We start from the raw sequence: 19351 nt of genomic DNA, 5'->3' as shown, positions 1-19351 counted from the left end.
TCATTTCCATGTGATTCACACCAATCCTTCCACATTTTCGAGGGTGTAAGGAAAAGTACCTCGATCCCTCTAGGGGCTCTAGGTATCATCTTAATCAGGACCGAATATCTTTAGCACCTGCTTTGGGACCACATCTGGGAGCTTTGGTCAACCTCCCAAAAAAGTGTGGGGTATTTGGCCTAATTGAACTGTCAGGAGCCCTGCTGTCTGGCCTTGCAAAAATATGGATTAGAGAGCTTCCAGGGAATACAGATCACACCTGGGCAAGAGACCATTTTGGCTTTAGCTTCCACTCTTCTGAATAAAAACAAAAGCAGAGAAGAGTGTTAATGCCCAAAGAGTGTCTCTTGGTCACTGCCAAGGAAAGCCGCTTCCCCACCTCCTTCGGTGGCTTGTCTTGCCCATATGCTGGGGACAGAGACTAGAAGTGCTGATAACACATTACTCGTGAACTCTTCCACTGTCTGTTTTTGGCCAGCCTTGTTGCTGGAGACCCCAGGTGAGATTCCTCCACTTGGGTAATAAACACATGCTGCCCATCATGTGCTGCTCCTGGAGAATTCAGCGCCTATCCCTTTCGCACCCACCCATCTCCCCATATTCTCAGTATCACTTGAAGCCATTTTCTTTACCCTAGAGTGCTCTCTCTCCTTCTCCTTCCCATTTTTCATCCTGAAGCAGGGAACAGACTCTTCCCATACTGCCAGTGACTATGATGAAACGCTTGTACCGCAGCAGTCCTGAAAAGTGACATGTTTTGCTGGATGGTACCTGCACCAAACCTCTTCTCCTGTTAACTGGAGCACCAGCAAGCCTCAACCAGACAATGAATGACCACCTGACCAGTGAGTACTTGGCATAAAACAGACAGAATAAATTTCAGTAATATAATATTTCTGCAGAAAACAGATGAAAGATGCAGTCTGCTTTGCAGAGGTTTAAACTTTCAGGATTTTTAAAATTAATTGCTATTTATTGTTACTAACATAACAACTAATAATGGTCATTACATTATTGATATGTTAATTCATCTCCTTTCTAACCCCTGTTGTGCTAGTTCCTACCTTTGCTGAGGTGGTTTAAAGGCACACTGTTGAGTATGCAGACATCAACACAGGTCAGTTATTTAGCCCAGATGTGCCAGAAAAGCAAGAGTACCAGATGCCGTATCCACTGGCACTGCTAAAATAGAGCTGAAGATGCAATAAAAATAAAAATCAAATACTTTTTTTTTTTTTTCATTGCTTCTTTCAAGCTCCAGGACAGACAGACACTGAGCAGATATTTAAACACGTGTTTCACTGACTTGACACTAAATGGGTGACTGCATCTTTGATTTGGGACATACCTTCAAACCCCAGCCAGAAGACAGAATCATCAAATCCCTTTTGGCTTTCTTAGGGTGCTCAGTGCTGTAGCACCCCACACCCTTCATAAACAAATCCTTGTATTTTTCCAGCTCCTCCTGGATGGGGTGGTGGTCTGCTTACACCAGCCAGTCCCAGACTCATCCTACCCATCTCCTCCAAGCCTCAAGTCCTGGGCAGCTTGCTCTGGCTGTCCTCACTTGAACAGGGGTTGGACTAGAAAATTTCCAGAGCTCCCTGACCACCTCAGTGCTTTTCCTTTGTTTCTGTGACCTCTCTCATCAGCATTTACACACATTGAGTCCCAGTCTCCAACCGGTCCCATCTGCCCCTTCTTCCTCCCATACAGTTGTGGTCAGGGGTTTTGTTGACCCTGCATGCTAAGAATGAGACTGAGAAGATGAAATGATAACTAAAATTATCAGCCATCCTTAAAAAGAAGCAGCACAACCAGCTTCCTTGATTGCAGTATTATTATTATTATTTTTAAATCCCAAAATACTGTTATCGTCTGCAGAGATGATCCATCCAGGTGGCAGATTAACCACGCCGCTTGTGCAGAAATACGGTGGTGGTTCCTGTCAGGGTTACCGCAGGTCTGGCTCTGTACAGCACAACGGAGACTAGCTAAGCTGCTGCTAGAGACAGATCAAGTGGCTGCAAGCTGGAGCAAGGCAGCTCTGCCAAGCAGCAGCGTGCAGAGCCAGCCTGGTGTGCTTGCATCCCTCAGCTGCTCATCAGGCGTACTCAAGTGCACAGTGCAGGGATGCTTGAGTGACCCCACGCTGTGCCAGCCAGGTGCCATACATCCTATCATGAATCTGAGTAACTAAAGCCTGCCAAAGCTTGTCTCCTTCAGAGATAATTAGGTGTCTCTACACTGGGATCCCTCATTTGCAGGTTCTGGGAGAGCTTATCCAGAGTCCTAAGGCATGCGTGGCAGGCAGCTCAGGTCAGGTGTGGCATCCAGGCTATCAAGCCCTCCCCTGGAGCATTCTACAGGCAAAGCCATGCAGAGAGGCCTTGCAAACATGATCTTGGCCCCATCAGGACTTGCTGTGGGTGGAATAACCCCCACTGTGCCAAACCCATGCTGTTTACAGGGAGAACCTCCAGATGCACTTGCTTCTGCTATACGGCTCAGTATCTACAGTATCTATAGTATATCTGGGTGCTTCAAGGAACAGGCAACACTAATTTACATGACCTCAGGGTGACAAGAGAATGTACTCTACCCTGAAGAGACCAGGAGTAACACTTCTCCACACAGCAGTCCTCAGGATATCACCAGCTTCATCCTTCTGCCCTAAGGCAGGATTTCCTACAGCCTTGCCACTGTGACAGCTGTTGGTTGAACCCACCCTTTAGAGGTCTTCTTCCACAATGGAAACTCCACACGTTTCCCAGCCAGCCTCCTCCAATGGCAGTCAATCCTTCCTGCGCGTGGAAGACCTCCAAGGAAGATGCAGATGCTGTGGAAGCCAACCTTGCATGCAGCACTGGCATGAGGGATTAAGGTTACTACTGTTTGGGTTTCTGCAGGAGAGCATGAGCACACAAGCAAAATGAGCCCTGGGAGCTTTAATAAACCATGAGCTATCCTTACATGGAGAGCAGCCCATAAGATAAAGAATCCCTTCGCAGAGTCTCTGAAATCTTATTCATGGTCTATTGGTATATCTGCACTGATGCCAGTGTAGATACATCCACAGAGTACAACTGATCCTTGTACATAATGACAAGGGAAAAACATTGTAGTTCTGCTTGGTTGGGCCCCAGGTCAGGCCAGTTCTGCTGCAAACCTTTATCCTCATTGTGTATCTTATGCCATGGCTGTGGCAGTAATAATAGCATAGCACTGGCATAATGTTTTTCCCTGACAGCATCCTCAGGAGTGAGCTACTGTCATTACCTCCTAGAGGTGGGGAGAGCAAGGCCCAGTAATCAAGAGGGCAGGGATGAGAAATATGGCCTCATGCCTGCTCCACAATCCTTCTTCAGGCAGTGCCTCCTCCTGCCCTTACCTGCTTCCTGCTCCCATGGCCAGTCAAGGAATAAAACCTCGGGAACAGTTATGAAATTCAGCCCCAAGACAAGAAAAAGCAAAATAAGAGTAACACAGATGAATGGAAAGCATGGTATTGGTGAAGTGCTGTGTTTCCCCACTTGAAACCCCCTTAGTAGAATTGCTCTACCCAAGCCCTCAGTACAGCAAAAGAAGTCAAATAATAATACAGAAGGCTGCCTTCCTGCTGCATTAGTGGTGTCAACCACTGCAGGACAAAAAGGACAACAGCATCCAGGCACAGCCAGCCAGCTGCTAGCAGTCGTCTCCTCAGTCTGTCTGCAAGCTACATAAAAATGCAGAGGGAACAGTTCGTGCAATAGTAACCAAAATCACAGAATGGCTGAGGTTGGAGAGCACCCCTGGACATCATCTGGTCCAACACCCCTGCAGGGTCACCTAGTGCAGTCTGCCCAGGACCATGTCCAGGTGGCTTTTGAAGATCTTCAGGGAGGGAGACCCCCAGCCTCTCTGGGCAACCTGTGTCAGGACTCCATCACCCACACAGTAATGAAGCACTCCCTCCAGGTATTTGATAAAATCCCTCTCAAGCCTCCTCTTCTCCATGTTGAACAGTCCCAGCTTCCCCAGTCTCTCCTCTTAGGAGAGGTGCTCCAGTCCTTTGATAATCTTGGTTGCATACTGGACTCTTTCCAGTATGTCTAGGTGTCTCTTGTACTGGGTTTGGGGCAGAAAAATAGGAGTGAACTCATCCTTGAAGTACTGCTGCCTCATCTACCCAAACCGTCTGCGAGGACGCACCGTTCCTACCCATTTTCCTTGGTGTTTATTTACTCTGTGTGTCTGCATAGCCACAAACAGGATTTGAAATAAGCCTGCTCATGTACTCAGACGTGTCCCCCCAGCCCCACCAGGATGACAGCTTCAGCCCCCGTTGGTCTCTGCACTTCCCATGGGAAAAGCGTGAGCAGGCAGGGAGGGGGAAGAGTTGTGAGCACAAGCCGTGATCTGACTCTGTCAGCAGATGACTTCTATTTGCACTCGTTAGCACTGCCCTAGCGTGTGCTAACACCACCCCCTCGGGTAATTTAAATTTATTAAAAAAAAAAAAAAAAAAAAAAAAAGAGAAGAAGAAAAGGAGAAAAAAAAAAAGCCCATATTTCTATATTTAGGAGGTTAGGATAATCGGGGTGGAAGAGCCCATCTGTTTGACGTTCACTCCAGCTGCTGTGGATGCAGAAATTTGTCTATTTTCTTTCCTTTTGCCTGTTTCAACTTCTCCTGGCTGACTGCAACAGCCACCCAGAGAGCTCGCTGGATGGCCATGGCCAGTTGGACCTAAACTGAACACCATCCCATAGGAGTCACTGTGCAACCCATCAGCACAACTAGGATCCTTCCCAAGGGAGTGTAAAACAGCTAATAACACTAATTATTATTGTTATTATTTTATTGTTACTATTAACAAACACCTGTTCGTAACACTGAAGAGAGGACAACACAGAGAGGCAGAAGACATATCTTAGCCCCTCTGTAAAGGTCAGTTTTGGGAAGGTAGCTTCCTCTCTACCATATCCTCATTTCAGATTTCATATAAAGCTGAATTTCTTTGGGATGCCAACTTGCTTCAGTGGCACTAGCCATTGGATGGAGACATGGCCATGTTTCTTTTCCAGCCAGCCCCATTTGCCATTTTCATCCCAAGACACTCTGAAAGTGAGCCCAAGCTAAATTTGGAAGTGTGCTTTGATCTCCCACCTTCCTGAGCTGATCAGGATCTGGTCCCAAAATAACAAAGGTACAATGGCCTCCAGCAGTCTCTTGATGCTGTTCCTGTCAGATATGAGTGCCCACAGCCCTTATAGGATATAGCATCACTGCCCCTGTACACCTAGCACAGTGCTACTCATTTTGCTGCTAAAGGCATCCACATAGTGCTTAAGGACATGTGGCACACCACTGGGACCATTTGCTGTTTATTTGGTACAGGTGATTGCTTTTTAATTTTACAATATGGATCGCTCGGGTTATTAAAGGTGCCAGAGATGAGCAGTAAGCCTGGATAAATTGTATGCAATTAATGTGCTAAAAGCCCTGCAAAGATGAGAGAAGAGGGCCAGTGCAAAATTCAGAATTTCACCACCTGCTTTTCCTTGCAGGGTCCTTCTTAACCATTGAGCTGGGGCCACACAACACACCATGTAGGAGGAAGGCAGGGGGCACAGACTAATAAATAGGAATACAGATGGGTAAACGTGCCAGTCAAGAGACTGCCCAGTCCTCCCTGCAGCACATATTGCTAGTGCTCTTCTCTTCTGCCCTGCAAATGCTCCCTCCCCTTCCCCGCTACCCAGAGCTGAAGCTGCCCCATTGATTTCCTGGGGTGCAAGACTAAGACTTAAGTCGTCACCTAAGGGGCAATAAATTTGTCCACGGGTCTAAAAACTTTCCCTCAGAAAGAATCTTCCTTTCACATATGTCTTGTAAATCTCTTTCATACAGGGAGGTGATGGACAGCAATGACCATATTTGTAGGCTTGTCCTTGTGATATATCAGGTTTGGGTTTTGGTACGGAGGACAGATTGGTTCCATTTCTGACTAAGTCCACTGACTAAGCACAAGAAACAACATCACACTCCTTTAAGTATATGCTCCAAAGAGCTCGTTTTAGCTCTTGCAAGTCAGCAGAAACAGTCGCCCTTCCTTGCCCCAAAGTCACTGTCTATCCATGCGGCTGCCTCCCACACATCACCCATCATCCAGAGATGGCTTTTTGTCTTCCCAGCTTCCCAGATCACATTGACCTGAGCCATCTGTAGTCTTCTGCTAGCTACTCTGCTCAGGATGCCCATTGGCATCATGATCCACAAAGAGATGTTTCCTTGAGAAGCAAGGCCCCAGCACCCACATCTCCCCAGTAACTTTTAAACCCAGTGGCCAATGCTCACTGACTCTGACAGAGGAGTAAAGGCCTCCAAGACATTAATTTTATTTCAATAAGTTGAGATATTTGCTGCCATGGGAAAGACTGGGCCCTACTCAACCCTCTTTTAGACATGAGAAACCCCACACAGGTCATCCTGAAAGCAAAAACAGGAAGGATATGAGGTCTCATCAGACTGTGAACCCAAAAAGACTAATTATTTAAGCATGCTTTTTCAGTCAGGCCAACAAAACAACACCTGTGCTACAGAGCTAAAAGGTATGCCACATACCTTCAGATGCTGCTTTTCCACAATATATAGCCTCCAAAAGATGCATGGAAAAATGTAGAGCTTTGCTGATTTATATTCTTATGGCAGCCCTTAAAGATGCTAATGTAGCTCATAGCAATTCCTTGCAGACCTGGAGAAAGTTCTATTTTCTGTGAGGGTCACTTTTTTGTCAAGTATTACATAACATTTCCTAATTAAATTTTTTTTTGAGAGAGATGATAAGCCAACAAAAGCACATGGAAAACATTCTGAAATGTGAGAAATCTTAAATGATGCAAAAAATAAAGAATTAAGTAAAAGTAACAGCTGCTTTTCTCAATTCTTCATATTATTTCCTCTGGTGTTTAACAGAAAGCACAGAACAGTATCTGGAAAATTTCAGGTCAACTGTCTTGTATTTGATGAAATCAGGAATACTGCAAGCCTGTGCAATATTTATATTCTCACTTCCCTCCACCTTCCAAAAGACATAACTGCAGACAAGGAAACACAACAGGAGAAAAGTCTCTCATATGGTCACTTTCATGAAAGATCATTTTGCCTGGGTCTATATTTTTGCCTGGGTCTATATTTTTGGACCCTAATTCAGCAAAACCCTCAAACATATGCTGAAGTTCATTATTTACCACTCTGCCACTTACGTGTCCACTCAAGAATGTGCCTGAAGTCAAGCATATGCACAGCACTCTGCTGGCTGTGGACCCTACATCTTTTTGTTCATTTCTGCAACTATTCTAATTTGGTGACACGAATGCACAAGTCAGTAATACATCCTGAGCAATTTTAGCACATGCTGGAAAAAGCAAAGTTTGAACCTGGTTATCCACATCAATAATCTGACTAATCACTAAAAAGCAACAACAAAAAAATATTTATTTCTTTCAGAAACAGATGAATTCTAACCATTATTTTCAAGATGTCAGGACAGTGAAATACTATGGCACGAACTTTTGCTCTGGGTCAGTGGCAAGCAACCAAACCTGTAGCTGAAAATTCTGCTCTGCCCCGAAAGAAAACAGGAGAAACTCTGCTCATGAGTATGCAGAACATCAAATATTATTTGTAGAAGCTATTCAGTAAGTAATTTCAAATAAGTAAAATGGGGAGAAACCACAGGATGTTCACAAACAATTTGCAAACAGAAATGGAAGAGGAATTCATTAAATAAATTATTGGCTATAAATTATTCACCTACCTCTAATCTTACTACTACTTAGACTATAAAATTCATGCCATAAAAGATACAGGATACATAACAAGGCATCGTTAACTTATTCATTTCCCAGTGCTGCTTCATTTTGACTGTCCAGTTATATTATTGCATCAAGATACTCTTTTGTCTGTAACATACTTTGAGCATAATACATTTTTGCTTTAAAAGCTGGGCTAAGGAGACCTGGTCTGATTTTAGGTCATGGTTTGATCTTGAGCTCCAAGGCTGAATAACTCCTCAAGTACAAGAGAAAGATTCAAGCTGCCCTCTGAGAAAGACCCAAACTAATGGAAACCTTGCACGGTTGGATAATTTCATGAGATTTCCATCGTTTGGGCCCACTTCACATAAATTCACAGTGGAGAGCAGATCACTGGGCTTCACAGGTGCTGCCTGAGCTTCCCTGTCTGCCAGATGAAGGCAAGAGATCCCTTTCATTTGACATGGAGGATGGAGACATGAACCATGAGGCATCGTAACAGGCATTCCAGCAAGAGGCATAAAATATGGCCTGCAATTATTTTTAGCCATAGAAAAGAAACCCAGGAGGGTTTCTCACTGATAGCCAAGGATGAAAACAATTTTTTCATCGTGTTTTTGTCACGACTTGTTCTAAGTGACAGTCATACTCTGCTACTTGCTTGGTCTCTCAGCAGTTGTTTTGTTTTTTTCTTTCTTTAATACCATATTTGTTTACCTCTAATTAAACCGGTGATGATTGTCATTAAATTTCAGTGTTTGTGGGAAACTGATGCAAACTGTGGTTATTCGGCTATGGAGGAAGAGAGTGAAAAAGGGTTCCAACGGCTGTCAAAATAACCTCCTGGCTGCCTCCGAAGCCAACGCGACCGCTGTTGTTGGCAACGTGCTGCAGTTAAACATCACACCTCGTCACCCACACGCGATTTCTCCTTTGACATGCCAGCAAGGTTGGTCCTGCACCGCTTCGTCATCCTGCACTGACTCACAGTGGGCTCAGCCCCTGGCCCAGTGGATGTCAGGGGCGCTTTTATCAAGTCCCAGCACAGCACGTAGTATTTCCTACAGGTGCTTTGGAAGACCTTCAGTACAGGGGCGGGAGAGGCCAGGGCACAGCCTCCACTCACCTTGAGGACTTCTTGAAGACTCCATCTCCTGACCGCAGACCTTACAAGCTCAGTAAGCTTTGCCATAGTACTCGCTACATCAAACACCCGGAGCATAACTATGGCATTGCTGACATGAGAAATCATGGGAATGCTTCCTTTTCTGGCTTATTTCCAACTTAAATTCATGTCAGCGAGGCTTCGTAAAAGGAACCTGAGGGAATTGCGTGCTCAATTCCCATAGGTATTTCAGAAAATCCCAGCTGTAACAGGCATAGCTCTATTTTTTTTTTTCCATTTCCATAGTGAAACTACATCATGTGTAGAGAGCGGATAAGAAGGAAGGGCTGGATTTGGCCAGATGGAGACTGCAGTTCCCTTGAGCAACGCAGTTAACCTTCAAAATGCCAGAAGACCAGCTCCACTCTTTGGCCTGCAGCAGAGCCCTGGCTAGCACACATCCACCACTCATGGCAAAGCCCACCCAGGAACACGAAGCCAAGGCATGCCAGTCCTGCTGTACACCATCCTGATCCTCTCGAGCCAAGCCTGTGTGCTAAACTGTCCTCTCCCCTGTGTCCCCAGGGCCACCTCTCTGGATGTCCCGTGCATGTCCTTCTGCCAATGACTAAGTCAGCAGGAAGGCATCGTGCTCCTATGGAGAAGGCACAGGGCCAGCATCAGGGGATGCAGGATCCGACCCACAGGAGACCTGCATGACTATTGGTGAGGCACTTTCCATCTCTGTGCCTCAGTTATCCCACTGAGTGTCTGGTGATCTAGACAGTGTCTAAGTCAGCAGAGAGGAAGGTTATACAAAGATGAGCATTAAAAATGTGGGTGGGTGGAATGCAATGCAGCTATGAAAGATTCGGAAAAATATGTGGGCCTCCTTCTTCATGCTCTTCATATCCTTCTACAAAGTAGTTATTCAAAGCAAAAATAATATACCCTTCCTACAAAGGCGGCATTCACCAGACATGCATATATTTAGATCGCTGCGCAAACAATTACAGACTTTTGTCCAAGGCAGGAGAATGGTACCCTGTGCTGCAGAGGGGGGATGGACAAAGACATCCCAAGTCAGCTTGCAGCGACGAATAGACCAGGAGATGGATCTCAGGGGCAGATTTGTCTTTGGTATAAGCACTGATACTTGCCATGCTTGAGAAAGTCAGGAGTAAATAAATGGCAAAGCTCTCACAAGCCTGATCTGGAGGTCCATCAGGTGCTGAATGTTTACAGGACATGCTCTCGTCTTTCTGCATGTCAAATGCCTCCCTTCAACCTCCCCAGACAAACAGGAGGACACTGCAGCAGAAGCAGCTCTCAGGAAGGACAGCACAAAACACATCTCCAACCCTTTCTGCAGCTCTTTTGGCTTGCCATACTGTCCCTCTTTTGCGGCTGAGGGTGCCACATGTGCCTTTTCCTCACCCATGAGACATCTGTCAGCAGGAGCACTCACTTTTCCCTGACCCCCAACACATACTTTCTACCAACACACAGCATTGCACAGAGTGTGGAAATGGCAGCAGAGACCCATTCAGTGGCAGGAGGGAACAGAGCCCACATCTCCCAGTCCCCAGTGCTCACAGCGAAAACACTGGAAAAGGAAAAAAAAAAAAAAAAAAAAAAGAGCTCCCCCCCCCCACCAGTGCCTGGCTTCTCCCTTACATGCACAGCATTGCTGCTGCCGAATTGCAGCCTCAGGGAAGGGAAGAAAGAGGCCCAAAAGGCAGCCAGGAGACCCACCGTCCATTGGCTTCCCTCCAGGCCAGGCGAGCGGGCTCCTTCTGCTGCAGTGACTTGGCAAGCGCACCTCGCTCTGACTCAGCACCTCGCCGGCCGGCACCTCCTGTCAATTAGTCCCACAAACTGCTGACTCCAGAAGGGCTATCTGTGACAGGGACGGTGGGATCAGCATCCCCATTCAGTTGCAGCAGCCCCCTCGGCTGCCCCCCGCTCCAGCTTGGGGCTGGAGCGAGGGGGGTGCAGGAGGGATGGTGAGCGGGGAGGGTAGGGGAAGCCTGCCCGTGTTGTACCTGTTTTGTGGGTAAAAGGACAGATGTCGGCAGTGTGGCAGCTGAAATGCAGTCTTACAGGGAAAAAATAAAAATAAAGCCACGGGGAATAGGGACAAGAGCGGAAGGAGGAGATGAGACTATAAAAAAAAAAAAAGTTAGCAAGCTAGCACGGAGCTCTCCCTAAAGAAGAAGCAAAGCACAGCCATGCAGCTGAGAAGCACGAGTCCATGCTTTGCATCCGAGGCACGGGCAGCACAGGAGGGGAAGGCGCTGACTGCGGATGAGCCCCTTAATGGGGCCCGGGGCACACCAGCTGTCCAGGGCAGGAGGAAGGGCTGTCCTTGACAAGCCAAGGACATGGCGGTTCTGCAGACAGACTGGGGCTATGCTGTCCCTCTGCCAAGTAGCCAAGGTCCTCCCAGTCTCTCCCAGCTCTCAACATGCAGCCAGAAAGCTAAGCGGGCGTGCAGCCTAGCAGCTCCACAACTGATGGAGATGTCAAACCCCGTCAGACAGCAAAGCTCAGGCACTCACTCGGCTATGGAAACAGCCCAGCACTTCAGGTGGGATGACACATTTCCCTAGGACATGATGCAATGACTGCTTTATACGGTGCAGGAGATGGCTAAAATAGCCGTGCTAGCCAATGGCTAAAATGTTCAGCATGTCTCATAGTCTACGGTCCTGCAGCTGCAGAATGCATCACAGAGTAATGTCACCGCCTGGGCGAAAGGAGAGAGACATTAAATTGCAAGGTGAGTAACGCACAGATCCCATCTACAATAGCCATGGCTGAAGGGGGAGAAAAGTTACCTAAAGACCAAATCTCGCTGCAGCAATCTGAATTTACTGATCAGGAAGCAGATACCCACTGCACAGTGTGGAGGGGAAGCGAAGAAACAACAAAGTCAAAACAAATACACCACTAAAAAAGTGACTTCAGCTACATGTGTAGGAATTAGCTAAATGTCACAGCAAGCCACAATTTTGCAGCATCTTAAAGAGCAGTAGAATGGGGAACAGCCAGTCCCAGGGCACTTAGAGGCTAAAGCCCCTAAAAGTACACAGCAGGAGACGAAGCAGCTCAATCTCCACGGGCAGGCACTCGCACCCCTTCAACCTACTGACATTTCGGAAAGAAAAGCACAGGACTAAGTGATTAATTCTTGGTCCCTTCAAAGCATGACTGCTAAACAGCTCTGGGCAGGAGGCAGGCTCAGCGCCAGCCCTGTCCCCCCCCTCACCCGTGACCCCCAGGCTGGCGGTGGGGGGCTGAGCCCTGAGCTGCTGCCCCATCGCCCAGAGCCAGGATCCCCCCCGAGCCTGCCCTGTCCCCGATTACAAGGGATTACCCCCAGGTCTCCGACAGGGTGGGTTTAATCTATTCCTTAATATGTGGAAGAGAGCTGGCGAGCTGGCAAAGTGATTTGGGCTGGCTGAGATGAAAGAAGATTGGGAGAGACTTCCACGGGATCCGACAAAGCTAGGCAAGTGGGCAGCGTAGCGCCAGATGAAATTCAGCATTATCCAACAGACAGTAATAGAAACTTGGGAGAATAATCTGAACTTCTCGTCTACCACAGGGCTCTAGTTCAACTGTAATCACTTGAGCAAAATATCTTGGTATCACTGTGAACGGCTCAGAGAAAACATCTGTTCAACAGACAAGGGTGGTCAAAAAGCAAGCAAGTTGGTAGGATGGCTAAGGGCTGAGGCAGAAAAGGATGCTGGAAGCATGAGAATGCCTCTGTGAACCCTGGCAGCGCACCCTCAACTGGAATTGCTGGGGTTACTTCTGGATGGCACACCTGGAAACACAGAAGGGACAGAAAGGTTTCATTGTTCACCAGTAAATAACAGTTACTGGTCTAGCACTGCTCGAACTGGGACAATTTAATCTGGCGAGAAGTTAAATTTAAAAAAATATATATCAAAAGGGTATGAAGAAGTGAAACAGGTGCTTCTACTCATTTTTATTTTTGAAAAGAAAAAAAAAAAAAGATGAAAGGATGCACAATACAACTGAGGAGCAGGGAATGTGACCAGGCATGAGGAAATAATTACAATTTTCCTTTCCTTTTTTTTTTTTTCCTGCTTACTCCAAGCACAACCCATAATTAACTACCAGGATTGATTAGCACTTGTTATCAGTAAAGTCAAGAGCTCAGAAAAGTCACAGAGGCCTGAACACTTCTAAGGCTACTGGGAACATCCACAGGTATGTCAGGTAGAACGAAGAGGAAAAAAAAAAAAAAAGAAAAAAAAAAAAAAAAAAGAACAGAAAAACACTCAGCAGCACTACACCTTAATGCTCCCAGGCATTAGCCAGCTTCTAATTAATGAGGATTAGGAAGTAATCTTCCCAGTGGGCATGCAGAGAGAGCGTCCCAGCCCACTTACTCCTGGCAAAGGCCGCTAATAGCCACCAGGCAGGGGAAGAACTGGATCTCCATCGCCCACCCACAGCCCGTGCTCCTCGGGTGGCTGAGGTCTGGGAGCCCAGCGGGACCCCACGCCAGCTGTAGGGGCTGCAAGATGGGGCTTGCTTACCCCAGCATGACCCCACTCCTGGTAGGGAGGCAGGTTTGGGGTCTCTTGTTTTGTATGTGGAGGGTGGACAGGAGAGGGGATGGGCATTGTATTCACATCTGGTACCAGTTGCTCACTGGGGGGCTCCTGCATCCCTCTTAGAAGCATCCAGTGGCCATGGCTCCGCAGGCCAGAGGTGCAAACTGACCGACAGCTGCTTAGAGCTGCCTGCAGAAGTGCACTGCAGATTGTAAATATTCACCCCCTGAAATTACATTCCTGGCTTCTGCATCTTGAGGAAAAGTGAAGCCTGGTTGTAACAGAGTGGCATTCAGACATTGGCTTTCTGCTGCTGATGCTTGTGAAATACAATCTGGCTCACGTTCCTGTAGCTGGGTTGACTCGTGAAGATGTGAGAAAAAAAAAATGCATAAGCTTTTATCCCTAAATAAGTGATCCAATCCTGGTAATACAGAAATTACAAGTGATAGTAATTTCACGCAGATATGCAAAGGCACAAGTGCTGCTGTGCAGCCAAGAGGAGAACTGTGACTCCATGCATGCACGAGTAACAGGAGGCTGAGCGTGATCTGCTAGTCCTGTCCTGATCAGCAAGGGGGCTGGATTTCTTATAGAAAAAATTGTCTAATTTCATACTCATATTCTGCTTTTTTGGTACAAATAGTGTCCTACAGTGTGATGGATAAGAGAAGGACACAGGCAAGGCCACGTACATGCATGCAATTTTTGCATACATGTGCCAAAATGGCAAAAATAATGGGCAGGGACTGTGCATAAATACCATCAATTACTACAAGTTGGATTTCATCACTGTTGTTTTTAAATGCCCTGCAGAAATGAAAAAATAGGAGCAACTTTAGCTTTTACTGTATTTACTTCCACTAAACCAAACCTTATCAGACTTGGGATGCTTTGTAAAATCAAAATGGTCTTTCAAAAGAAAATCGGGGAAAAGTTGTTAGAAATATATAAATATCCACCTCAGGCCTCTTTGGGGTGAAAAAAAATGACTTTTCACATCAAAGTACCTTTTGCTTAGTCTATTTTTTTTATTATAATAATACAGTACCATGGAGAAACAGAATATTGGTTGATCCAAAAATTCTCTAAATCCTCTCAGAAATTTCCTTTCAAAAACATCAAAGCATTTAATTTGTATTTCCATTCAAAATGAAGCTGAACCCCTCAACCCTGATGAAACAGATTTGTCCTTAGCCCAGCTCAAGCAGCAAAAACAAACAAAAAAAGGCAGAAGCCAGAATGGACACACGTGACCTCCAAAACCAAAGAGATGACAACAGATACAGGGGAAAATGCAGTTTACTGTGCAATATTAGTAATAGTGTTCTCTCTTTCTGATGCTTAAGGCGTGAAACATTTGTGAGAGGAAAGTGGGGTGGTATATGACCAGGAGCCTTGTAATTGTGACTTCTTAAAAGAGAGAGGGGCAGATGTCCTGCAAGACAACAAGCAAATCATTTCATCTCTGTACGCTTCAGCTTTTCCGAGCCATAAATCAAGCTGACTGCACTAACAAAGTAAGTTTGGGGACTCTCAATTAGTTAATGTTCATAAATGACTGTGCAAACACAAGGTAGTATTAACAAGGGAACTGTCTTTGTTACACTGCTGTCTGTTAAACAACCAGGAGGTAAATTTCTCCCTGAACATTTACAAAGGGAAGGCAGCATTAGTGCTCCACAAGGAGAAAACTACAAAGAACAGACTTTCAGAGCATGCACTTCTCCAAGAAATAAACTGTGTTAAAAGCACTTTACTTAAAAAGCACAATGATAGTAGCATCCTGCTAAATATAGATGACTCACCAGAGTTTAATAGTGAACATCCCTGAAGAGTGCCATTACAGCAGTGCTTAACCTGCTGCATAAAATTAAGCGTTCTCCTGTGGTTACAGTTTGGATCAAGACTCTCCGGTCCACCAGCATCCACTGACCTTCAGTGGGTCATGAAGCCTCTCTGAGCCTCACTTTCTCCTCACCTAATGCTGGTATCACAATACAAACTCATCTCCCCAGTGGAGGCAGGAAAAAATGATCTCTAAGTTTCTTAACAAGTTGTTTATACCATACTTTGTATACCCATAATACTGGTGAGCAGCTAAATATAGCTGTTCTTGAGACACTTCGAGATCCCTCAGAGAACGGAATCTTGCAGAATAAAATTGCATTTTAGGCAATGCTGAAGGAAGAGAGATAAAAAAATAAAATAAAATAAAAAAATAATAAAATAAAAGTTTCCAAAATAAGGGTAAAATAATGCTTACGTTAGAGACACAAGAGGTATTTAATGCATCTATGCCTACCACTGGGGACCAAGGTCAGGTTGCGAGAAAAATGATTAATCTACACGTCACAAAACCACACAGCTTGACACAAATGGCGATCTGTTCCAAAAATGCATAAGCATGGAATAGCAAGGGACGGCCACGGTCCTCTCTTGCTGGGGCTGAGAACCTGGCGCTGGGCTGGGAAGAATATGTGGGCTAGCAATTGGGTGCTGCCCAGCCAGAATTTCAATGCACCGCTTCAGCTGTGATAACCTCGATGTGGCAGGAGGTCGTCTTCAGATGAGGACTAGAAAGACCAGCCTGTGTGAAAAGTTGCAGACCAACTGTTGTATGGATGCATTGCTGCTGGGCTCACACACACACACGCACTGATGTGCAAGAGCCAGCTGCAATGGACTGTAGCACACTGACACCAACCTGTTGCGATACGGTGTCACAGGATCTAAACACCAAAAAGTGTTTTTTTTTTATTAAATATTAAAAAATAATTATTTATTAAATATTTAATAAATTATTTTAAAATATAATAAAATATAATATAATAAAATATAATAACATATTAAATATTTAATAAATATTTATTATTTATTAAAAATAAATATTTTTTATTAAAAAAAAAAGTTGGTAAGTTGGTTCTGCAGGTTAGCTCTACCCAATGTGTGACTTATAACACATCTGAAAATTTGCAGCATCCTATTTCTGGTGATGTAGCGGGACTGATTTGCAATCACAGGTTTGGTTTCAAAGCTCTAAACAGAATTCCCTCCCATCTTTCCATAAACTTCCCTAGGGAGCTTGAAAAGTATTATTTGCACAAAACTTATTGTGTTCATAATGCTTTAGAGGGAAAACGAAGACACTGCCCCTGCCCCAGCAGCATTAAAGATGGATATTATAAGCCCAATGAATGCAGTCATCTAGCTAAAAAAGAATCATTGCTATTTTACAAATTACAACACAATGTAAGAAAATGGGGCTATAATACTTGATTGACAAAGTCTGACTGCATTTTATTGTAGGCATAAAGTGTGAGAATGACAAAATGACCTCCAGCAACCTTCTTTCCCAGCCACTTTTCATTTGTTTGGCACTGAGCATTTCTTCTGATTATACACTCTTCAGGTTCCTGACCCTTTAACTTTCAAACCTTTCACCTGTCATTCGGGTATCACTTTGTACATGATCCCATCATACCTTTTTTCTCTATCCTCAAAACCAATCTAGAGCCTCAAAAAGGAAAATCACTCTTCCTAACCAGACTTTGCAACTCAGACCAGAAATACTGACCAGAAATACTGACCTTCCACAAATGTTGTTTAGAAAAAACTCTGCCAATTTTATTTGAGCTTGCACAGTGTATGTCTGTTGCTTATACCTTATCAGGATTTTCTTTTCAAATTCAAGAACCATGAAAAATATGACCATATTTGTAACATGCTGTGTAATACAGAAATAGCTACGTGCCATGGTTATTTTCATCCACCACCATCTTCCAAAGACTTTTGTTAAGACAAAACTTAAAAACAAACTTGAGACACAGGTGGTTCATTCAGGTCATTTTAAACCTTAAAGGGAAGTGCCAGAAAAAAAAAAAAAAAAAAAAAAAAAAAAAGCATTACACTATTGCAGGTAACTATTTTATGGAAAGGTGTGTTTCTGTGCTTAGTTGTCTCTATTGTCATTGTCCCAACATGCCCTCCAGCCTGCCACCAAAAAACAAAACAAAACAACACAAAACAAAACCAAACCTAAATATTGAGTCAATCTTTTTTTCTAAAGAGAAAATCAAATGGCCCTGTAATTTTAACCTCGGATCTGGTTACTCTTTGATGTTTTTGCAGGGATAGCACATCAACAGTAACACTGCATCACTTACATGCCTATAACTGCAGTAGGAACAGTAACTTTTTAGGCAGTTACACTTTTACGATGTCTGCAAATAAAGAACTGTGGCGCTGAGGACCTGAAAACGAAACTCACTGAACACACTTGCCAAAACTAGAAAAGTATAAAAAGTAATCAAGCAGCATGAAGTGTGAAACAGCTGAGATTATTTCCTTCAATTAAAAGCTAATAAATTCCTTTTTCCTCGTAATTGTCTCTTCAAAGGCAGCAGGTGAAGTTTCCAGTTAATGCACGCAACTCCTGAATGGTTTCAGAGGATGGGACTCAGGGTGCCAGCTTTTGGGGCTGAGGCATTTGTGAAATGTCCACCTTGTCCAGCACCTGGCTTGCTTCTTGGTGGGTCCTGTCCAGAGGGGAATGACCTGCTGTGCTTCCATGCAGGGTGCTCAGAGCCAGGCTCAGCTGCCAAAGACGCAGGCTCCATCCCAATCCAGACTTCCAGAAAGTTTCATGCAGACCTTGCTGAGACATCTCTGGAGCTCTCATGGGAGATCCTCTCATGCCTGGCTGTCCTCTTGCTCTCCTGGGGGATCCCTTGCAGCAGGGTGCCTGCTTTGCCAGCCACAGAGGTGGGCAGAAGCACCCAGTTGGCTCAGCAGACCTGTGCCCTGCTCCACCAAATTATTTATCAGACCTCTGCACAAATGAGCAGACCTTAAGAAAATTGTTTTGTAGATCTCTGTAAAAGATAACTGAGTAGGCCTGCCCTAAAGTTTGGCATTAGTTGAAAGAAGGCATCGCCATCTGATCAACAGATGAGCCTGGAGGCTTTACACTTTGCAGGTTCTTCCATTGCCCTCACTGCAGCACCTCTGGGTGCTCTCCAGGGATGCACCAAGTGATGCGAGTGACATCCTTCATACACGATGTGCTCCTTCTCCACTCAGAGGACCGGGCTATGCACCTTGCTTTGCATGGGCTTGTAAGGGAGGGAGGGGATGGAGAGGTTCGGGTTTTTCCACATCCCCAGAGATGGGGATGACCTGAAGAAGCCGGCTGAGTGCTAGGGAGGAGGAGGCAGCGGAGGCTGGAGAGGGGTGCTCAGGGGGGTCCCCAGCCCCGAGGAGTGCTCGGTTCCCCAGGGGCCACGGAGGGTCTTCCCACTGGCATCTCTGCAGAAAGTTCCCTGCTGCCTCGGGGCCTGGAGGATAGCCCGGAGTTTCCCACCCAGGTGAGCTTGCCACGGGCCAGGCCCGGCCGACTGAACCTCTGCGAAGCCCAGACACTTTGGGGCAAGTTTCCCGGCCAGGTAAAATAGAATTAACCAACTGTGCTAGCAAAATAAATAATGATAATAAAATGGTGCAGGGGAGGCGAGCGGAGCAGTAGCGCTCCTTCCCTGCCTTCCTGCAGCGCGCTCCTCGCCGCAGTCCCGAGCATCCCCGGCGGGACCGCCACCCGAACTGCCCCCCGTGGGCTCCGGGACCTGGCACCGGGTACCACCGGGTGCCACCGGGCACCGCCGAGTCCCGGGCAGCCTCCCGCAGCCCCACCGGTGCCGAGCCTCTCTCCCCGCCCGGTGCCGCGGGCAGCAGCACTCACTCACCTCGCAGCGCCAGGAGCGCGGCCAGGGCGGCCGGCACCCATCGCCCGCCGCCGGGCCGCCGCCGCGTCATGCCGGGCCGGGCCGGGCCGAGCCGGGCCGGGCCGGGGG

The 19351-nt window shown here is 46.0% G+C and overlaps 1 protein-coding gene across 1 annotated transcript in view; it reads right to left on the bottom strand.

Annotated features, from left to right (window-relative positions):
• IGSF11 (immunoglobulin superfamily member 11) overlaps positions 1-19345 on the bottom strand; it is a 95789-nt gene extending 76444 nt beyond the window's left edge. Inside the window, exon 1 of the mRNA XM_035314824.1 lies at positions 19244-19345. Coding sequence (XP_035170715.1) covers positions 19244-19313 — 70 coding nt within the window. The 5' untranslated portion in view covers positions 19314-19345. The remainder of the gene's footprint in view (positions 1-19243) is intronic.
• Between the last annotated feature and the right edge of the window lie 6 nt (positions 19346-19351).

This window comes from Oxyura jamaicensis, chromosome 1 (assembly GCF_011077185.1).
Source record: "Oxyura jamaicensis isolate SHBP4307 breed ruddy duck chromosome 1, BPBGC_Ojam_1.0, whole genome shotgun sequence".
Lineage (NCBI taxonomy): Eukaryota > Metazoa > Chordata > Aves > Anseriformes > Anatidae > Oxyura > Oxyura jamaicensis.
Note: the sequence above shows the minus strand (reverse complement) of the source record. Positions and strands in the feature narration are given on the sequence as shown.